Here is a 19949-nt window from a genome sequence, read left to right on the forward strand (position 1 = left end):
GCTAACAGTAGCTACTAACATTTGCTAACCATATCAGCGCCTTCAAGTCCGTCAACTCAAAGATGGAAGGAAGAAATACAGGAAATTTCAGAAATAGAGAATATAATTTATAGAGTCAGAAATGAAGAGACAGAATATAAGAGGCATATAAGACATAACTTAATGTAGGAAATTACCCAGATCAAATATAGTTAGAAATGAAGAGTCAAAGTAGAAAAGACACTGGTTTAAGTGGATGAAATATGTGGCCAGATTTTAAATTATGAAATTACTGACACTCAGATTAATAGAATGATTTTTAAATAAATGGGCTGAGGCAGATTTTAGGCAAACAAACATAACCGACAGACATACACTATACACTATATACACATCTTGGAGGTCTCACTCTTCTGTTATGTATGTACCACTTGGTGTACAAAATACAAGAAATATATAAACTGGGGAAAAAAAGTTTGGAAACTTGTGTTTGGTGGATTATTTCTCTGTTGTTGCAATGCTATTTGGCATTGTAATTTACATCATTGGAAAGCCTGTTTATTTACCTTCACATTGATGTCCAATTACAGTGTATTCTCCTGTTGGTGTTGACTCTTGTTTTGAGTTGTTTGGTGGATTGGATGATTGAACTCTCTCTCAGTAACAAGGAACAAACAAGAAATATTGGCTATTTTACACTTTATTCATTTAATACACCGTCAGGAGCCTCAGTAGCGGTGGACGATCCATACGCAGCCACAACAGCCTGGCACCTCCTCCTCATGCTGCTCACCAACCTGGTCACACGTTGCTGTGGGATGGCGTTCCATTCCTCAACCAGGATTCGTTGCAGGTCAGCCAGCGTGGTTGTGTTGGTCACTCTAACACGTACAGCACGCCCAAGCTGATCACACAAGTGTTGAATTGGGTTGAGGTGTGGACTCTTGGCAGGCCGTTCCATTCTCTCTACTCCCACATTGTGGAGGTAGTCTGTGATAACCCTGGCTCTGTGGGGGCGAGCGTTGTCATCTTGGAGGATGAAGTTAAGTCCCAGATTGTGGAGATATGGGATCGCCACTGGCTGCAGAATCTCATCCCGATATCTCACTGCATTGAGACAAGCCTTGATTTGCCAGTGAGGGAGATGCCTCCCCCACACCATGACACTGCCCCCACCAAAAGCTGTTCTCCGCGTCATCTCCATACTTTGACCCTGCCATCCAACTTTCACAGACAGAACCTGGACTCATCACTGAACATGACATTCCCCCACATGTTCAGGTTCCATTGTCTGTGTTGTCGACACCAGCGCAAACGGGCCAGACGGTGAAGGGCAGTCATTGCAGGCTTCCTGGTAGCCTTATGAGAATACACTGTTTACCATTGGCAGAGCATTTTGGCAAATTTTTACCCACATAATCAGCTGTGCTGCTCATCCCACAAATGCATGATCCTTACAAGTGGGACATCATTGCGAAGGTAAATAAACAGGCTTTCCAACGAGGTAAAATACAATGACAATTAGCATTGTAACAACAGAGAAATAATCCACCAAACATAGATTTCCAAACTTTTTTTCCCCAGTTTATAATATATATATATATATATATATATATATATATATATATATTATATATTGCACATATTGTGGATGTATAATTGATGAGTAATTTACAATAAAAGTTTGTTTTCTTTTAAAAGGAGAGGAAGAAATCCCCTTCTTCAGGCAATAGGGAGCGACAAAACATCACTGTGAGGTCTGTTGGGAAAAACAGCAAGCCAGATATGCTGTGATACTATTACGTGAATAAACTGTAGTTCCCTGTCCAGTCCAGTCCAGTAGATGGCGGTAATGCGCCTCTGAGCTGGTTTGTCAGCCACCAACAGACACCAACGAAGAAGAAGCATTCAGCATGAAAAGAAGAAGAGCAGCTTTTAGATCAGATGTCTTGTGACCTGCTGATGAGGAAGCAGACAGCTCTACTGGGTAAGTTTCATCAAGTTTACCTCCTCTGATTAAGTAAATGTCTGGTTCGGTTTGAAGCATGAAGCTGAAGTTAGTCGGTTAGTCGATGACTTGCTGTGAAGTGTAAACTCTCAGGTGTTTTCTTCCTCTCAGCAGAATGATGATGTGTTGATGTGGTGACTAGCTGTTCAAACGATACTTCACATCTGGACAGTGATTCTACCATCAGAGCTTTAGTTCAATTATTCTAAAGACAAACCTCCTACTGGGCTTCAGCTGTAGGCCAATACACGAGGAGCTATGAGTAGTAATGTCCGTCTTTATATACACACATATATACATATATACTGTATATACAGCCCCCTTTATACACAGGGCAGCTGTACTTTACTACTAGAGCTCGTTTCACCTGGCTAGATCTTTACAGAGAGGAGTTTAGAATGAATTCTGATGTAAAAGTGACAGACAAAAAGGTAGAGTAACGTTACATACTGTATAAGGTAGAGTAACGTTACATACTGTATAAGGTAGAGTAATACAGTAGAGTAACGTTACATACTGTATAAGGTAGAGTAACGTTACATACTGTATAAGGTAGAGTAATACAGGAGTAGAGTAACGTTACATACTGTATAAGGTAGAGTAATACAGTAGAGTAACGTTACATACTGTATACATGAGCAAAATGGTCGAGTGGAGTGACAGTAATGCTCTTATGATTAACACAAAGAAAACGGAAGAGATTGTATTTGGTTCACCATCTGACTCTCATAAAGTTCCTGTTGTTATTCATAACGATAAAAATCCAGCAGGTATTTTCATATAAATATTTGGGAGTAATGATATCTTGTTATTTGTTATCTTGGAAAGACCACATTGAATTTGTCTGTAAAAAGACAAAACAAAGAATTGACTTCCTCTGCCGCCTCAGGTCTTTTGGGGCGAGTAAACACATTCTTCTTTTGTTTTTTTACTTCTGTTATTATGAGTTGTTCTACAGTATTGTTATACTACATGGTACAATAGTTTGTCCATTACTTTAAAGTCAAAACTGCTCCACCAAATGAAAATCTGCTCAAAGATTTTAGGTCAACCCCCATGAGAAATTCTCTGAATCAGCCTATCATAATAATATATTAAGGCTGGCTAACACAATTGTCTCTGACCCCAAACATGTTTTGAACAGTGAATATCAATTGTTACCATCAAATCCGAGATACAGGGTTCCACGATTTAATAAGGTTAGACTGAAGCACTCTGTTGTACACCAGTCAATCCTAAAACTAAATATGGAGCCTAATCCCAGATCAAATGTATGTTGAAGGGCCCCGGATATCGTCTTCTGTGATTGTAATGTTTAAATGTACGTATCCTTGTTTCTTGTCTTTGTCCTTTCGGTGATGTTGCAAATGGAGCTGCTGTGATGCAAAACAAATATCAGACCTGTCTGACAATAAAGTATTATCGTATTATCGTATAAGGTAGAGTAACGTTACATACTGTACATCAAACCCATGTAAAGATGTGTATAAGCCAGAAGGAGCCAGTGGTGGTCCAGCCCAGTCCCTACTGTGATGGCATTTTCTACCAATTCCTCTCTCCTTGGTCGGGAGGTCAGAGTGTCTCTCAGAGTGTCCCTCTGTTGACATTATTGGATTGGATTCCTGTCTAGAGGAGCCACCGTTATCTGTACTGCTGTGTTTGCAGTAGGGACCATAGAGTCAGTCGCTGGGGCAACCAGGGTTCAGAGATGCCAAAGTCCAAACATGATAAGGGTAAAACACTGAGCACCAGGGAGAAAGGGCAGAGTTGTGAGGCCTTCACAGAGAGAACACATCGATGCTGGAGACCTGACAATTCTCCTTCATCAAGCTTCAATAAACTTAATGTTGTAAGACATCAACAGCTCCGGGGCCTCTTCCTTCCTGTTGACTGAGTTAACCTGAGTATCAGAAATTCCACAACACCTACAGTGTGAATATCCTGACGTGGCGATGTGTTGAAATGACTGGATCCTCTGTGTCCCCTCGTGTCCTTCAGGTTGGCAGCGTCCATCATAGTGGTCAGAGATGGCTGGTCTGGGGTCGGTGAAGAGATGGCTCCCTGCTCAGCTGCTGCTCCTGTGTGTGCTGACCAACATCTCTGGTGACTGACTGACTCTCATTACTTTATTTATTTCAGTGCGTTGACACGGCGAGGCGCTGACCCACAAACTGGCTGTTTTTTCTTTTGACATGGAAGCTGCTGTTTTTTCACCCAGTAAATGGGGATTAAGATGAACATGTTCAGTCACCCTTGAAGCATGTAGTAACCTCATGATGATTATGATAATGATGCCAATTCATATGCCAACCTATGTGTTGTTGTTTTCTGCGAGCATATTGGATTGATTGTCATATATTATTGTTATTCTGTCTGTCCTCCAGAGTCTAGAGTGAATTTCTTTGCTCCAGATATTGTCACGCTTCAGGAAAACTCTGAAGCCAACATCACCATTACTTCCAGGTAACCACACAAACACATCAATATGCAAATATGTAGCTTTGACTTCTTTCAGTCTCACACTAGCTGACACCAGTGTAGGTAGGACATGAGAGACGGCAGTCACTGTTTGATTGGCTGTGTCTGTCTGTTCTTTTTAAAGGTGAATTACCACCAAGTCTTTTACTGTAAATTCAGGAGCAGTACATGTTGTATTGGTTAGGGGTCCGTTGAGACATGTTAACTTATTGTTTGCTCCAGCCATTTGAGGATGTTTTTTTTTTCCTTTAGAGTTGTTCAAAGTGGATTTAGAGGGGATATATTATGATAACCAAACCTTTTCAGTGCTTGTGTACATACATTTAAATATCTGGAGTTGGGGAATGAAATAAACACCTGCCACCTGCAAAATGCAGGGGAAATTGTGGCTGTGGCAGGTAAAAATTTCAGGTCACCTGCCACCATGGCAGATAGGTTTTCCTTATATTAAGAAATATTATGTTTTTTTAAAGCAATTCCTAAGTTAAAAATTGTCAGGGATTAAACCTGCAGTAGGCAGTATATTTTTGGAATCATTGGGCAAAAATTCCATAATAACCTTTCAGCATATTGTAATTCAAGTGTTCTGAGAGATAACTAGACTTCTGCTCCTCCTCATGGCTCTGTTTTCAGGCTTTAAAAAATCTAGCTCGTGACGGGAGACTTTGACCTCAGACTAGGCTTTTTAAAGAGGGGGTCTTAAAGAGACAGGAGCTAAAACGGAGCGTTTCAGACAGAGGATGAATACAGGTATATTCAGACAGACAGGATGAGAAAAATAATGTGTTTTTTTAACATTACAGCATGTAAACATGTTCTAGTAGAAACCCAAAATACAAGTATGAACCTGAAAATGAGCACGATATGTCCCCTTTAAACAATCCATGACTGCACCTCACATTCATCAATAGGTCAACGGTCTAAACTCGGTCGACTCACTTCTGATTTCTGCTATAGTTTGCAAATTTTTGATGTTACTCTTTAAAAGCCATAGCTTCAACCTAAACTACTATAGGCTGTGATTGTGGTCTGTTAATGAATAAATGAGCTGCACACTGTAGTTCTCCTGTGGCAGCTTAAACTGGACAACATGTCCAAACAGCTGTGTTTTTCACTTCTTTTAAACCAATGAAATTGTGTGTTTGTGTAACAGCTTGTACAACACTCCTACACTACACAGTACTACAGTGCTGACTGCACAGCATTGCTGAAGCTGCTGATCTACTGCTTTTGCCTCACGGCAAAGGTGTGAATGCGAAGCAGTTAAAAACCTTACAAAGCAAATATGCTCAGTTAAATTGAAGGAAGTAAATCCAGATCCCGGTACTGTAGCTCATGTGTCGTTTATAAAAGCAGCTGTCAGGATCAGTGTTGTTCTGACTTGACCTTTGTGTCTGTCTTTCTCTAGTTCCCCTCTCAACCAGTCCGCTTTGATTCAGTTAAATGTAACCTTCAGCTCCAAGTCCAACTCCTCATCTGTCCTCACAGTGCCTGAGCAGGTAACACATGACACCTCATAAAACCAGTTATGCCGCATGTTGCTGGTGACCACATGCTTCTCCATCTCCCTGTCTAAATAGGGAGAAGGAAACTGTGTTCTGTTGTACTTGTAGCCACACCCAACTGTTATTTTGGGTTTACATGCTTCCAAACTGCGAACGTCCAGGGTTCCTACGCAGTATGGAGTTTGATTTTAGTCATTTCCAGGTCTGGATAAGTGTGGAAAAAAGAAAAGAGATTATGGAAAAACATTTCAGACTATTGCTCCTGTTCTGTTTTCTAAAATATACAATTCAGAATTTCTCAAAATAAATTGATCATACGAGCAGCAGAGTGTTTTTCATGGTGTTTGGAGCAGCCAGCCAGCTCAGCCTAAATGTTGACCACAGTGTGAGAGAGAAAGTGGGCCAGAGTGAACTTGATGTTGTCGTAGGCGAATGGCGTGCAACTGAACGCACGCTCCTACGCAGAGCTGCCTCTACGCCTGTACGGCACAGCCTGCAACACAGCTCTGTCCCTAGTGCAAAATGTTTGACGGTAGAGCGTCGTCCAGCTTTCTGCATAGGACTGGGGACTGAGCGGCCACAGTCAGTGAATGCAAGATTTCTGAGGGCTAGTTTGACGATCCCAAATATAAAGCCTGGTTGGCTTAAGATTCCAAATGGGAAAAGAAAGCTGGATGCAAACTTTGTGTAAAATCAAATTCGACATCTCCAACATGGGGGAGGCGGCGATTGTAAACCATATGCAAAGGCAAAAGCACTGTAGTCTTGTTACAGCATGCTCGGCACCTTGAATCACAAAGTAAATATGGTCTGAAAAATCTACCCAGAAGTCTGGAAGTTTGAGTTGGGAAAAGTATGGAATTTTGAAATGGAAAATGTGTAGGAACCCTGAACTTTGCACCAAAGATGGTAAAATGGTAAAAGAGATGGAATAGAGAAGAGGATGAATTGTAATTTGGTCAATTTGAAACAAGCCGTTTGTCCATTTGTGATGTCACAAATATACAATATTTAGACCATTACACGGTTTTAAACGTAAACATACTAAATGTGTCCCAGTTTATTTCCTGTTGCAGTGGATGTAAATATCATCAGCTGACAGGACGTAAACATGGACCCAAACTGTTGCCCAGCAACGCAATTCCGTTGCAATTCCATTGAAATGCACTAAAACGGAGCGTTTCAGACAGAGGGTAAATACAGGCATATTTAGACAGACAGTATGAGGAAAATAATGTGTTTTTTTAACATTACAGCATGTTTCTAGTAGAAACACAAAATACAAGTATGAACCTGAAAATGAGCATGATATGGGACCTTTTAAGATGCCTCAAAAAGAAAGAAAGCGAGCTCACCTCTGTGAGCTGGAACCTGTGAGATTCCTAACAGTCAACATTGTGTATCCTGAAGTGCAAAATGAATCGCGCGGATCAGCCAAAGCAAACAGCAGCAGACAAGTATCACATTTCTTAACTCGGGACTGTCTACCAATAAGCTGTCGACTAAAGCTCTTGTTGTTTTTGATTAGGTGTTGCTGCCAGCGGAGGCGACCTCAGTCAGCTTCAATGCGACCGCCCATCATGTCGGTCAGGTGACCACATACCTGCTTAGCAACAACACAGACCTCAACAGGTTGGTATCTGCACAGCAGCAGCAGCAGCAGCAGCATGCAGTGACAGCAGAATGACTGGATGAATTCCTCCATCAGTTTTTCCCAATGTGTGGTCAGTCGATTTAGATCGACTGACCACACATTGGAAATATAAACGGTTACTTTCTTCTGACTACCTTATTGAATTTATGTGAAATTGCCAATCACATATACACGTGTATTACCAATACGGATTGTAAACCGTACGCTGACAGGCCTGTGGAGTATTATGGTACATCGCCACTGTCCAGCTTCTTTGTGTCTGTAAGCCTGACTCTCTCTTTCTCTCATCTAGTTCGTACGTCAGGATCCACTTTACGGTCATCCATAGCAACGTCCTGTCAGTGATCAGTCAGATGATTGGCTGGATTTACTTTCTGGCCTGGTCGGTGTCCTTCTATCCACAAGCCTGGGAGAACTGTAGGAGGAAAAGGTACTTTCTCTTCATTCTTTGAAGTTTTCTGGGATATTTTCCCTGTGCAGTTTTGCTCAAGTGAACTAAAATGGATGATGTTTCTATACCGTCAACACACCGATATACTGAACCACTCAAATATACTCTTACTTTAGTAACTCATTACAAGAGATAGTTTCTGTATCTATATATATATAAAGATAAAATAAATACATTTAGATTATTATTAATAAAATAATATTAATTATTATATTATTATCATTATTATTAATTCAGTTGTTACCCTTACAATAAATTAAATGCCATCTAGCGTAACTTCTTCTGAGTCATTAAACAGCAGGTTAGCTGAACATATTAAAAATGTAATATTTGTCTGCTGGCACATATATAATTCAAAATATGTGAATAATCATTATTTACTTCATCTAACCAAACAAACTACTATCTGTATTTTTCCTGTCAGTAGTCGTCCGTACACAGTGAAATGTGCTTTAATCCTACACTCAGCGGCTTGCATTGTATCTACTACTACTAAACTACTGGTACCATACACGCAGTCATTACAAACATGAAAGTATTAACCATGTTCATGTTAACATAATGATTTATTTGTGTCTTTATATGATAGCTGACAGGAATGGAGGGTTGTGAGATGGGGATGACTCAATAAAGTGAGTCGGACAAATAATACCAACATGTTTGTTTTCAGCGTTGTAGGTCTCAACTTTGACTTCCTGGCCCTCAACCTGACTGGCTTCATCGCTTACAGTGTCTTCAATATAGGACTGTTCTGGGTGCCTTACATAAAGGTAACTTCATCCTCCACTGTTTGTACACATGAAGCTCAGTCCACTGATATTGTGATTTTGGAATTGTTTTGGCCAGGATAATCGCAACATGAAAACAGAACAGAAAAGGTTTGAGAGCAAAACTATCGACACTGCAATCAAAAAAATGTTTTATTGCAGGTAAAATAAATGTGTGATTAATAATGTATTAATTATTACTTCTGTTTGAGAAGCTAAAAGCTTTGTTTGCGAATGTAAAAGCTTTGTTTCCAAAGCTAAAAGCTTTTTTGAGAAGCTAAAAGCTTTGTTTGCGATGCTAAAAGCTATCTAACAAAAGTGTGTGATTCACAATAATACATTATTAATCACACGTTTATTTTACTAGCAATAAAACATTATTTAATTGCAGTGTAGAAAGTTTTGCTGTCAAACCTTTTCTGTTTGATTGCATAATAAAGAAACTAAAGTGACTCCATCCCCATGCCTCTAGAGTCACATTCATGTTTTCCTAATCAGACACAGTTTCATATTTTTGTCTGATACATTTTACTCCCAGGTTTGAGGTTTTGAATCTCAGGCCAGTTCACAGTGAAGCACATTAACAACACAGTGTCATTTCTTGTTCATGTATTCATATTGGCATGGAGAGTTTCAACCACTCCTAACAGGCTGAACTGTGGCTTCAGGAGGTTTTGAATGAAGCCTGTATGTTATATAGTGTCTACTGTGTGTCTGTCCTGCAGGAGGAGTTTCTGACGAAGAACCCGAATGGTCTTAACCCCGTCAGCGCTAATGATGTCTTCTTCAGTCTCCATGCTGTCCTGCTCTGTTTGGTCTACATCGGCCAGGCTGCTGTGTATGAGGTGTGTGTCTGTAATGTAGAGAAGCTTGTGATGGAGTGGATGTTAAAAATGCTGAACTTCCCATGTACAGGGGCCAGGTATAGTACAAGGAATTCAAATTTTTAGATGAATCTTTGGAATTACTTTAAAGTTACTGTGAGGCACCTTTAACTGGTTATGAAACAGACTCAATGTAATCCTGATGCCTGTATATGACCTGTACCTAGTAAACCAGACCATCAGCACAAAGATTGTCTGTTTCTATAGTTATTATGAACATCAGACCCTGCTGCAGTAAAATGAGAGGTTTTCTAAAGGGACTCTGGTGCTCTACTGCTTTTTATCCACAGGGACCGCCAAAACCAACACAAAATGAAAGTTCCTCGTAGTAGATTTAAGTATTTGATTCCATCATAATGTGTGTAAGTGCAGTTTGTCTGACAGGAATCCTTGACTCTGTATCAATGTGTTGTCCTCTGTGTCCTCTCTCTTCCAGAGGGGCGGTCAAAAGGTCTCCTGTACGGCCTGGTTGTTGTTGGCGGTAGGATGGACATTTGCCTTGGTCAGCTTGTTTCTTGCTGTAGCCAAACAGATCTCCTGGTTGGATTACCTCTACTATTTCTCCTACATTAAACTGGCGGTCACTCTGATCAAATATGTGCCGCAGGTAAGCTATGCACATGCACACTGAGGGGCCAAAAAAATGGAAACACCCGGACATTGCAATACAGTAGCCATGCAGTAAATCCTAGCTTTGTTAAAATGTTTACATCCGTTATAGGTTTTGAGACTCTACTTATGTTCTTATTCTTCAAAACATATTAAAAACAATATAATACAGTCCAATACAGCAATAGTATGAACTACAACCTCAATCCAGAGCACATTTGACTCCCCTTTCTGACAGTGTCACTGTCATAACGTTAGGATCTGTTACAGGACTGTTGTAGACGTGTTTCTATATTTTTCTACCCACTCTGTGTATCAAAATATGCTGATAAAATGCAGTTTCATTAATTCCATGTTTATTGTATAACATATACTATGAGAGTGAGTTTCAATGCTATTCATCAATCAGTTCAGTATTATTTTGTTGTTGTTAATTGGATGAATTATCACAAACTGATTCTTGTTTCTGGCGTTTTTTCTCCAGGCGTACATGAACTACAAAAACCAGAGCACTGAAGGCTGGAGTATTGGCAACGTGCTGCTGGACTTCACTGGAGGAACCCTCAGTATTCTACAGATGATCTTACAGTCCTACAACAATGGTAACTATTTGACGCTCTGTCCTGTTCTTCATCTGGTTTCATTTATAGCATTTGGTGGCAGTCAAAATATAATTTACTTACAGATGAATAAATAAATAGCAAACACGTTTAACTTAAAGGATGTTTTGAGAAAAACGTTAATTTGGGTTTCTGCGGTTGCATCACTAATCTCATCTCGCTAATCTTGTACCATTAATTTATCACAAATATCTGTAAACCATCTTCGTAGTGATATCGCAGTTATAATTATTAAGCATCAGAAGGATCAATGATTAATCCATAGAGCTCATATTGAAACAGACTTTACAAAGTACTTCACAATTCAGGATAAAATGAAAAGATTATTAACAGGGAAATGAGGGCTTGATTGAGTAGACATGATAAGGAACAAACCCACACAGCTGACGATGCATATCAGAGATAAAACCAGGAGGTCAATGGAACTGCCTGCAGAGCTCAGAGACAGGATGGTGTCGAGACACAGATTTGAGAGAGCAAGGTGGCCTCCATGATTCTTAAATGGAACAACCAGGACTCTAAAGACTCTTAGACCAAACTGTGCAATTGGGGGAGAAGGGCCTCGGTAAGAGAGGTGAGCCAGAACCCGATGGTCACTCTGCACACACTCCACTGATCTTGGCTTTATGGCAGAGTGGCCAGAAGGAAGCGTCTCCTCAGTGCTGATCCTTTATGAGACTGGGCTGAAGGTTCATCTGCAACAATGGCTGAAAGTCCCCAAATCCAGGTGTGAGAAGCTTGTTGACTCAAGGCTGTGATCGCTGCCTGAGGTGCTTCAACTAAGTACTGAGTTACGAGTCTGAATACTTAAGATAGTTCAGGATAGTTTTTGATTTTTTTACAAATTTGCAACAATTCTCTAAAATCCTGTTTGTCATTATGGGGTGTTATTGAGTGTAGATTGACGAGGGAAAAATAATTTCAATGATTTTAACACAAGGCTACGACGGAGTATTAGGGCCACATTGAGGGTAAAAAAAATCGGAGATTTTGAGAATAAAGTCGTAATTTAATGAGAATAAAGTCATACTATTTCCAGAATTTTTTATTATTATAAGAATAAAATCATAACTATACGAGAATAAAGTCGTAATATTACGAGAATAAAGTCATAAGTTTACGAGAAAAAAGTCATATTACAAGAATAAAGGCATAACTTTACAAGACAAATGTCTTAATATTACGAGAATAAAGTCGTAATATTACGAGAATAAAGTCGTAATATTACGAGGATTAAGTCATAAATTTACGAAAAAATATGTTGTAATATAACGAGAATAAAATCAAAACTTTACGAGAAAAAAAGTTGTAATATTACGAGAATAAAGTCATAACTTTATGAGAAAAAAGTCGTAATATTACGAGGATAAAGTCATAACTTTACGAGAAAAAAGTCGTAATATTACGAGAATAAAGTTGTAATATTACGAGAATAAAATCAAAACTTTACGAGAAAAAAGTTGTAATATTACGAGAATAAGGTCATAACTTTACGAGAAAAAAGTCGTAATATTACGAGAATAAAGTCATAACTTTACGAGAAAAAAGTCGTAATATTACAAGAATAAAGGCATAACTTTACGAGACAAATGTCTTAATATTACGAGAATAAAGTCGTAATATTACGAGGATTAAGTCATAAATTTACGAGAAAATATGTTGTAATATAACGAGAATAAAATCAAAACTTTACGAGAAAAAAAGTCGTAATATTACGAGAATAAAGTCATAACTTTACGAGAAAAAAGTTGTAATATTACGAGAATAAAGTCATAACTTTACGAGAAAAAAGTCGTAATATTACGAGAATAAAGTCATAACTACGAGAAAAAAGTCGTAATATTACAAGAATAAAGGCATAACTTTACGAGACAAATGTCTTAATATTACGAGAATAAAGTCGTAATATTACGAGGATTAAGTCATAAATTTACGAGAAAATATGTTGTAATATAACGAGAATAAAATCAAAACTTTACGAGAAAAAAAGTCGTAATATTACGAGAATAAAGTCATAACTTTACGAGAAAAAAGTTGTAATATTACGAGAATAAAGTCATAACTTTACGAGAAAAAAGTCGTAATATTACGAGAATAAAGTCATAACTACGAGAAAAAAGTCGTAATATTACAAGAATAAAGGCATAACTTTACGAGACAAATGTCTTAATATTACGAGAATAAAGTCGTAATATTACGAGGATTAAGTCATAAATTTACGAGAAAATATGTTGTAATATAACGAGAATAAAATCAAAACTTTACGAGAAAAAAAGTCGTAATATTACGAGAATAGTCATAACTTTACGAGAAAAAAGTTGTAATATTACGAGAATAAAGTCGTAATATTACGAGAATAAAGTCATAACTTTACGAGAAAAAAGTCGTAATATTACGAGAATAAAGTCATAACTACGAGAAAAAAGTCGTAATATTACAAGAATAAAGGCATAACTTTACGAGACAAATGTCTTAATATTACGAGAATAAAGTCGTAATATTACGAGGATTAAGTCATAAATTTACGAGAAAATATGTTGTAATATAACGAGAATAAAATCTAAATTTTACGAGAAAAAAAGTCATATGACGAGAATAAAGTCATAACTTTACGAGAAAAAAGTCGTAATATTATGAGGATAAAGTCGTAATATTACGAGGATAAAGTCGTAATATTACGAGGATAAAGTCGTAATATTACGAGAATAAAGTCGTAATATTACGAGGATAAAGTCATAAGTTTACGAGAAAATACGTTGTAATATTACGAGAATAAAGTCATAACTTTATGAGAAAAAAGTCGTAATATTACGAGAATAAAGTCATAACTTTACGAGAAAAAAGTTGTAATATTACGAGAATAAAATCATAACTTTAGGAGAAAGAAAGTAATTTTCTTCTCCACCAAAGAGTCACTTTCCTCATCAGCTCCGTGTGGTTCTTTCTTCAAAAATAAACGCAGTTTCTTGTTCAATCTTTTCAAGGTCCTGATACTGATGATAATGTGGTGCTGATGTGCCAAAAGATGAGAAAATTTGTGAAACCTTAACTAAAGTATAACTTCAAAAGATGCTCCACGTTCCTCATTTTCACACTATTTCACCTCTTGAATAACACGTCAAATTACTACTTTATAATATTATGACTTTATTCTCATAATACTGCCACTTTTGTTTTCTCGTAAACTTTTGTAATATAACGACTTTATTCTCGAAATCTCAGATAATATTTTTCCTTAATGTGGCCCTAAAGCTCCGTCGTACAAGGCTGCAACCTAACAGAAAGTGAAAAAATTGAAGTGCTCTGAATACTTTTAGCACCTGCTGGTGATAATGTACTAACAAATATTAAGCCTATACTGTATATCTGACTGACCGAGCATGTTGTTGGTACTAACTGTAATGTGTCTCTCCTCAGACGAGTGGACGCTGATATTTGGTGACCCTACGAAGTTTGGTCTGGGTCTGTTCTCTGTGGTGTTTGACATCCTCTTCATGACTCAGCACTACTGCCTCTACAAACGGCCACGACAGTACGAAGCTGTTGCAGAGCAAGAAGAGGACTGATGTTGACTGTGGATAGACTTTTTCTAAAAACACATAATTACAAGGGAGCACCAGTCCACAATAAATGATTCAACCTGCTCTAGAGAAGTCCTTCTGGTTGTCATCTCTGACTCCCATCATGATATGTTGAGGAGTTCTCTCGGGCAGGTTTTACACACGTTGTCTGATTTGTATCCGGCTGCTCTGAGCTTAGTGTGCTGCTTTCTAAAATATCACAGGATCAGCACTTGTCTTTTTTTACCACTGTATGAAAATGGTTGACCAACGGTGTACGAAAAACTAATGATAACAATGTAAACTTTTTTTATTAAATGCAATCTCACAACTGAAATCATAGTATTTTTGAATTAATATAATTGAGAGCCTAATCGATAAATTGCCAGGCCAATATTATCAGACAATTTTAGCATATCACAGGTGCCGATACGGAGCATAGGCTACATGTTAGCTACCAGCTTACTCGTTTGTCAGCTTTGTCCTACCTACTATCTTAGTGACTATGGTAAGCTATAGTGAAGGGACTGATCAATCATTTCAAGTTATCGAGGTGTTTGCAGGTCCTAAAAAAATGTCTTAATGTCCACTACCATTCTATAAATATTAGGCATTGAAAGTCATTAAATAGTCTTACTAATAGCGTCATCTCTTGCTGCATTCATTTTTGCTCTTGTGAATTTCCGAACAGCCAAAACTTTTAATATATATATATATATATATATATACAGTATATATATATAATATTGCTTCTGGGCGCTCGCATAAAATTTCTGTCCCAGTCCGCCCGTGTCCCGCCCCTTCCCCTGGACCACCATGGGACGTTGGTGAACGGTAGTCAACGGTGAAAGAAAAATATTTTTTTGATCCCGTTTGAATTACACCATGAATCGCACATATGATATTTGTCACCCACCCCCACAGAGCCAGGGTTATCACAGACTACCTCCACAATGTGGGAGTAGAGAGAATGGAACGGCCTGCCAAGAGTCCACACCTCAACCCAATTCAACACTTGTGTGATCAGCTTGGGCGTGCTGTACGTGTTAGAGTGACCAACACAACCACGCTGGCTGACCTGCAACGAATCCTGGTTGAGGAATGGAACGCCATCCCACAGCAACGTGTGACCAGGTTGGTGAGCAGCATGAGGAGGAGGTGCCAGGCTGTTGTGGCTGCGTATGGATCTTCCACCTCTACTGAGGCTCCTGACGGTGTATTAAATGAATAAAGTGTCCCAGTATATATAGAGTATACATATGTATATGTACATATATGTATGTACATATACGTGTATATGTGTATATGTACATATACACATATATATATACATATACCTATATATACACACATATATATATATATACACACACATATATATATATATATATACATATATATATATATATATATGTATATATATATGTATATATATATATATATATATATGTATATATATATGTATATATATATATATATATATATATATATATATATATATGTATATATATATATATACATATATACATATATATACATATACATGTATATATATACATATATATGTATATATGTATATATATATATACATATATATATATATATATGTATATATATACATATATATGTATATATGTATATATATATATATATATATATATATATGTGTGTGTATATATATATATATGTGTGTATATATAGGTATATGTATATGTACATTTGTATATATATATATAAAATGAAATTTTCGACATACTATACTTTGACTTTTTTTTCCGTTAAGTCTTCTCTACACTGCCTGGCACACATTCTGTTTGAGAAATATTTAATCTCTTATTTATTTTGGCGGCCTAAAAGTATTTACTGTACATTTAAATATGCCGAATCTAACACTCGCAATCAGCCAGTGAAATAGTAAAATACCAATTATGTGTGAGTATTTAATATCTGTAATGTACGGTAGGTCGCTAGAACCCCCAAATTCTCAAAAATCTCTAAATTATACAGAGAATGTGTCGTTGGTGGAGCTCTGACCCTCCTGGTCATCAATGTCAGCACCCTGTGAAGCATCCACACCTGTAATGTTGTGACTTCAGACAATAATTATAGAATGTTTTCTATCTTTATATAATAAGACTGGAGCAGTCACAACAATACTCTCCATCTATAAAATGTCACATTTCCCCTGCCCAGATATCAGACAGTCTCTCACAGGAGATGATACAGTATCATTAGTTACAGTTTTATTTTCTATTTACAACCAATTTGTTATATAAATATAATACATAATTTCCAGAAAAGCTGTCAAGTCAATGCATACAAGAGCTCAATCACAATAGGGTGAGGTTAAATACACTGGTTTGGGGAAGGGGGGGGTATGCTGATTGGATTGGCTGACTCTTTGAAAATGAACTTCTTGTACACGAGGACATGGTGGTGTGTTGTACTGTCACTATCACACAGAGAGCGGGCAGTACGACGGGGTGGTGAGGTGTACAATACTCAGGATGTAAACAGCTCTTGTTAGAATGTCACAGTAACTACTGCTCAGTCACACATCTCATCCCTCCACAGTTACATTTAGATTTAGATCTGAAGTTGCTGCATCAGTCCAGAGTCTGGAGCTGAAGGCCAGTCCAGCTGAACTGAACCAATCACACACAAACGGATGTATCCCAGTGATGAGAGCACTCTGGTGATGAGGCTCAACGTGAACACACACACACCCTGATATACAGAGTCAACATCCTGGTCTAACACCAGCACCAGTCTGAACAGATGACCTTGCTGTTGTTAGCTTCCAAACACAAGCGGATGTTTGAGGTGCTTGTGGCAGGTGTGTGTGTGTGTGTGTGTGTGTGTGTGTGTGTGTGTGTGTGGTACTGGAGGAGGGTAAACCTGTGTGTTGATCAGAGGGCGTCATACAGAGAAAGTAACATGCAAGTGAAGTTACTAGTTGATGCTCGGATGAAGAAACTAAACAGTTCTGAGGTCCATAAACTCATCAATCTCTATAAACGGTTTCATTTAAATACACCTTTGTCTATTTTAGTAATCGGTACAAACATCTCAGTATCCTGCTGTCCAGTATCAATCAAGAAGAACAAGTATGTCGTGTGTATGTGTGTATGTGTATATGTGTGTGTGTGTGTGTGTGTGTGAGGAGGACTCAGAGTCCAGGTCCCATGATGCTGCACTCAGGCGTTGTTGATGATAATGAGAGCAGGACTAGCCGTCTGCTGACTCGTCTCACACACGGCGCCCTGCTCGGTCAGCTTGGCGAAGACTCGCGGCGTGTTGAGGTTGTACACTCCCGCCTGGAGGAAACAGGCTCGCAGAGTCAGGCACAGCACCTCCTGAGGCTTCAGCTGCAGCTTGTACTGGGTCTGACCCACCCAGGTGAACGAGCTGTGGACCTCCAGAGACTCTGGGCTGAAAGAGACATGGATGGATGGAGAGCTTAGACAATGTGTTCACTTTAACCTGGACTATATTTAACAGGCCATCAAATTCAAGTCCTGTTGTCAACATCTTTCCACTGTCAGACAGTAACATGCTTTCACCGTGTCTTCTTATTGGATACACACATCTACGAAATAAAACATTGAGCCACGTGACTGTCACTTATTTTAAGTCCCCAGAACCAACGGTCCTAAATTACGAGGTAAGCTTGGTTTTCTGCCACCGCATGAAGATCAGTGAAGTCATCCTAAGGAGTACCACTTCATGACATCATAGGCCCTGTTTACACCTGGCATTCACATCACGGGTGATCCAATCACAAGTGGACAGCTCTACGTACAGGTGTGAGTGTATGAAGTCAGATTATATAAGTCTCATTATAGAGAGCTGCAGGAATGAGTCCTAAAACCTAAAAAAGGAAATGAGTTAGCATTTTAGCACTTCCTGTTCCCTCTTCTGGAGGTCAATGGGTTTTTAGTTACATGTCTAAAATAAAGTCTGTGGTTAACACAAGCGGAAGAGATTTTAACGTTTTGTTCCACGACATAAAATATGTCAGTAAATACCTCACATGTGAATTTTTTAAGCCTATATATTGCTAAAAAGTGTCTAAATGAGACTGTAAACTGTAAATGAGAATGTAAATATCATCAACGTGTGTTTGCCACAGAGATTATTTTCTGTAATAATCCAAAACCCAATGGAACAATCCCACAATTTCTTTAACGAAGTAACGCAATCGATCTTTTCGGAAGTTGTAGTGGCTCAGTTTTAACGTTAGAGTGAAGATACTGGTATCATATGAAACTAAGGAATCCATTCGTATTAACCATGTCATACTAGCTTGATATACACCGATCAGCCATAACATTATGACCACCTGCCTAATATTGAGTAGGTCCCCCTTTTGCCGCCAAAACAGCCCTGACCCGTCGAGGCATGGACTCCACTAGACCTCTGAAGGTCTGCTGTGGTATCTGGCACCAAGCCGTCAGTAGCAGATCCTTTAAGTCCTGTAAGTTGCGAGGTGGGGCCTTTGTGGATCGGACTTGTTTGTCCAGCACATCCCACGGATGCTCCACTGGATTGAGACAATTTGGCCCTTGTCAAAGTCGCTCACATCCTTACGCTTGCCCATTTTTTTGCCTCCAACACAAAGTTCAAAGTTCAAAATGTCCACTTGCTGTCTAATATATCCCCCCCACTGCCAGGTGCCATTGTAACGAGAGATAATCCATGTTATTCACTTCACCTGTCAGTGGTCTTAATGTTATGGCTGATCAGTGAATATACACACACACAATACATAATCTATTAACAAACTTACCTGGTGCTTTTGTGCCTTAAGTCAATGATGACATCCACTTGAGCCAAGGAGCAGTTGGACAGAGTCAGAGTAACCGGCACCACACAGAGACTAGAGACAGAGAGAGAGAGAGAGGAAGGAGTGAGTCCAGGGAGAGAGATCCCTCTTCAGTTGCTCTTCCTGAGCTTTCTACCCTTTTATCTGTTAATTAAAGGATTTTTTTTTTGATTTTTTTTTCCTGATCTGAATGGAGGGTCCAAAGACAGAGGGTGTCATGTCCTGTACAGATTGTAAAGCCTCCTGAGACAAATTTGTGAATTGTGAAATGTCTAAATGTTCTAGTAAAAATGTGTAAACTAATGTACCAGCTAACCTGTGGTGTCTTTGCCCGCCAGGCCAGCTGTAAGGTGTGAGAGCATCAGTAGCAACTTTATGTCCAATAAAATGGTGAGATGCTGTCACACCTTAATGTGTCTTAATGAAGAGGACATGCAGATCACATTGCCTAACCTCTGAATGCCTGCGTTGTATTGCAGTGCTACTATAGCACATACACCCTTATGAACAAAGTACGGATGTCACGATACCAGAAATCTAGTAGTCGATACCAACAACAATAAATCCCATGTAATGTGTACATGTGTCTATTTACTGTATATCCTCAGA

General features: G+C 38.6%; 2 protein-coding genes across 6 annotated transcripts in view; one reads left to right on the plus strand and one right to left on the minus strand.

Moving 5' to 3' along the window:
* The first annotated feature begins 1838 nt into the window (after positions 1-1838).
* Positions 1839-14852, plus strand: ctns (cystinosin, lysosomal cystine transporter). Of its 4 annotated transcripts, none has more exons than XM_074636572.1 (11): positions 1839-1966; positions 4006-4090; positions 4372-4450; positions 5874-5964; positions 7499-7602; positions 7917-8054; positions 8746-8845; positions 9568-9687; positions 10163-10333; positions 10820-10937; positions 14373-14852. In XM_074636572.1, exons 2-11 carry the CDS (start codon positions 4015-4017, stop codon positions 14519-14521), a joined length of 1146 nt encoding a protein of 381 aa, XP_074492673.1. In that variant the 5' UTR covers positions 1839-1966; positions 4006-4014; the 3' UTR covers positions 14522-14852. The 4 variants fall into 4 exon arrangements, 2 of the variants coding, with proteins under 2 accessions (XP_074492673.1, XP_074492671.1); XR_012594058.1 differs by lacking the exon at positions 14373-14852 and adding an exon at positions 12519-12636 and having other exon boundaries at positions 1845-1966; positions 3986-4090; positions 10820-11752; XR_012594059.1 differs by lacking the exon at positions 14373-14852 and adding an exon at positions 12121-12238 and having other exon boundaries at positions 1845-1966; positions 3986-4090; positions 10820-11752.
* A 1884-nt stretch (positions 14853-16736) lies between these two features.
* The window catches only part of trappc8 (trafficking protein particle complex subunit 8), a 28312-nt gene continuing 25099 nt past the window's right edge, over positions 16737-19949 (minus strand). For both annotated transcript variants that reach the window (XM_074636574.1, XM_074636573.1), the window contains 2 exons: positions 19305-19394; positions 16737-17947 (listed from right to left, as the gene is read on the minus strand). In XM_074636574.1, coding sequence (XP_074492675.1) covers positions 17713-17947; positions 19305-19394 — 325 coding nt within the window. In that variant the 3' untranslated portion in view covers positions 16737-17712. The remainder of the gene's footprint in view (positions 17948-19304; positions 19395-19949) is intronic.

This window comes from Sebastes fasciatus, chromosome 5 (genome assembly GCF_043250625.1).
Source record: "Sebastes fasciatus isolate fSebFas1 chromosome 5, fSebFas1.pri, whole genome shotgun sequence".
Classification (NCBI taxonomy): Eukaryota; Metazoa; Chordata; class Actinopteri; order Perciformes; family Sebastidae; genus Sebastes; species Sebastes fasciatus.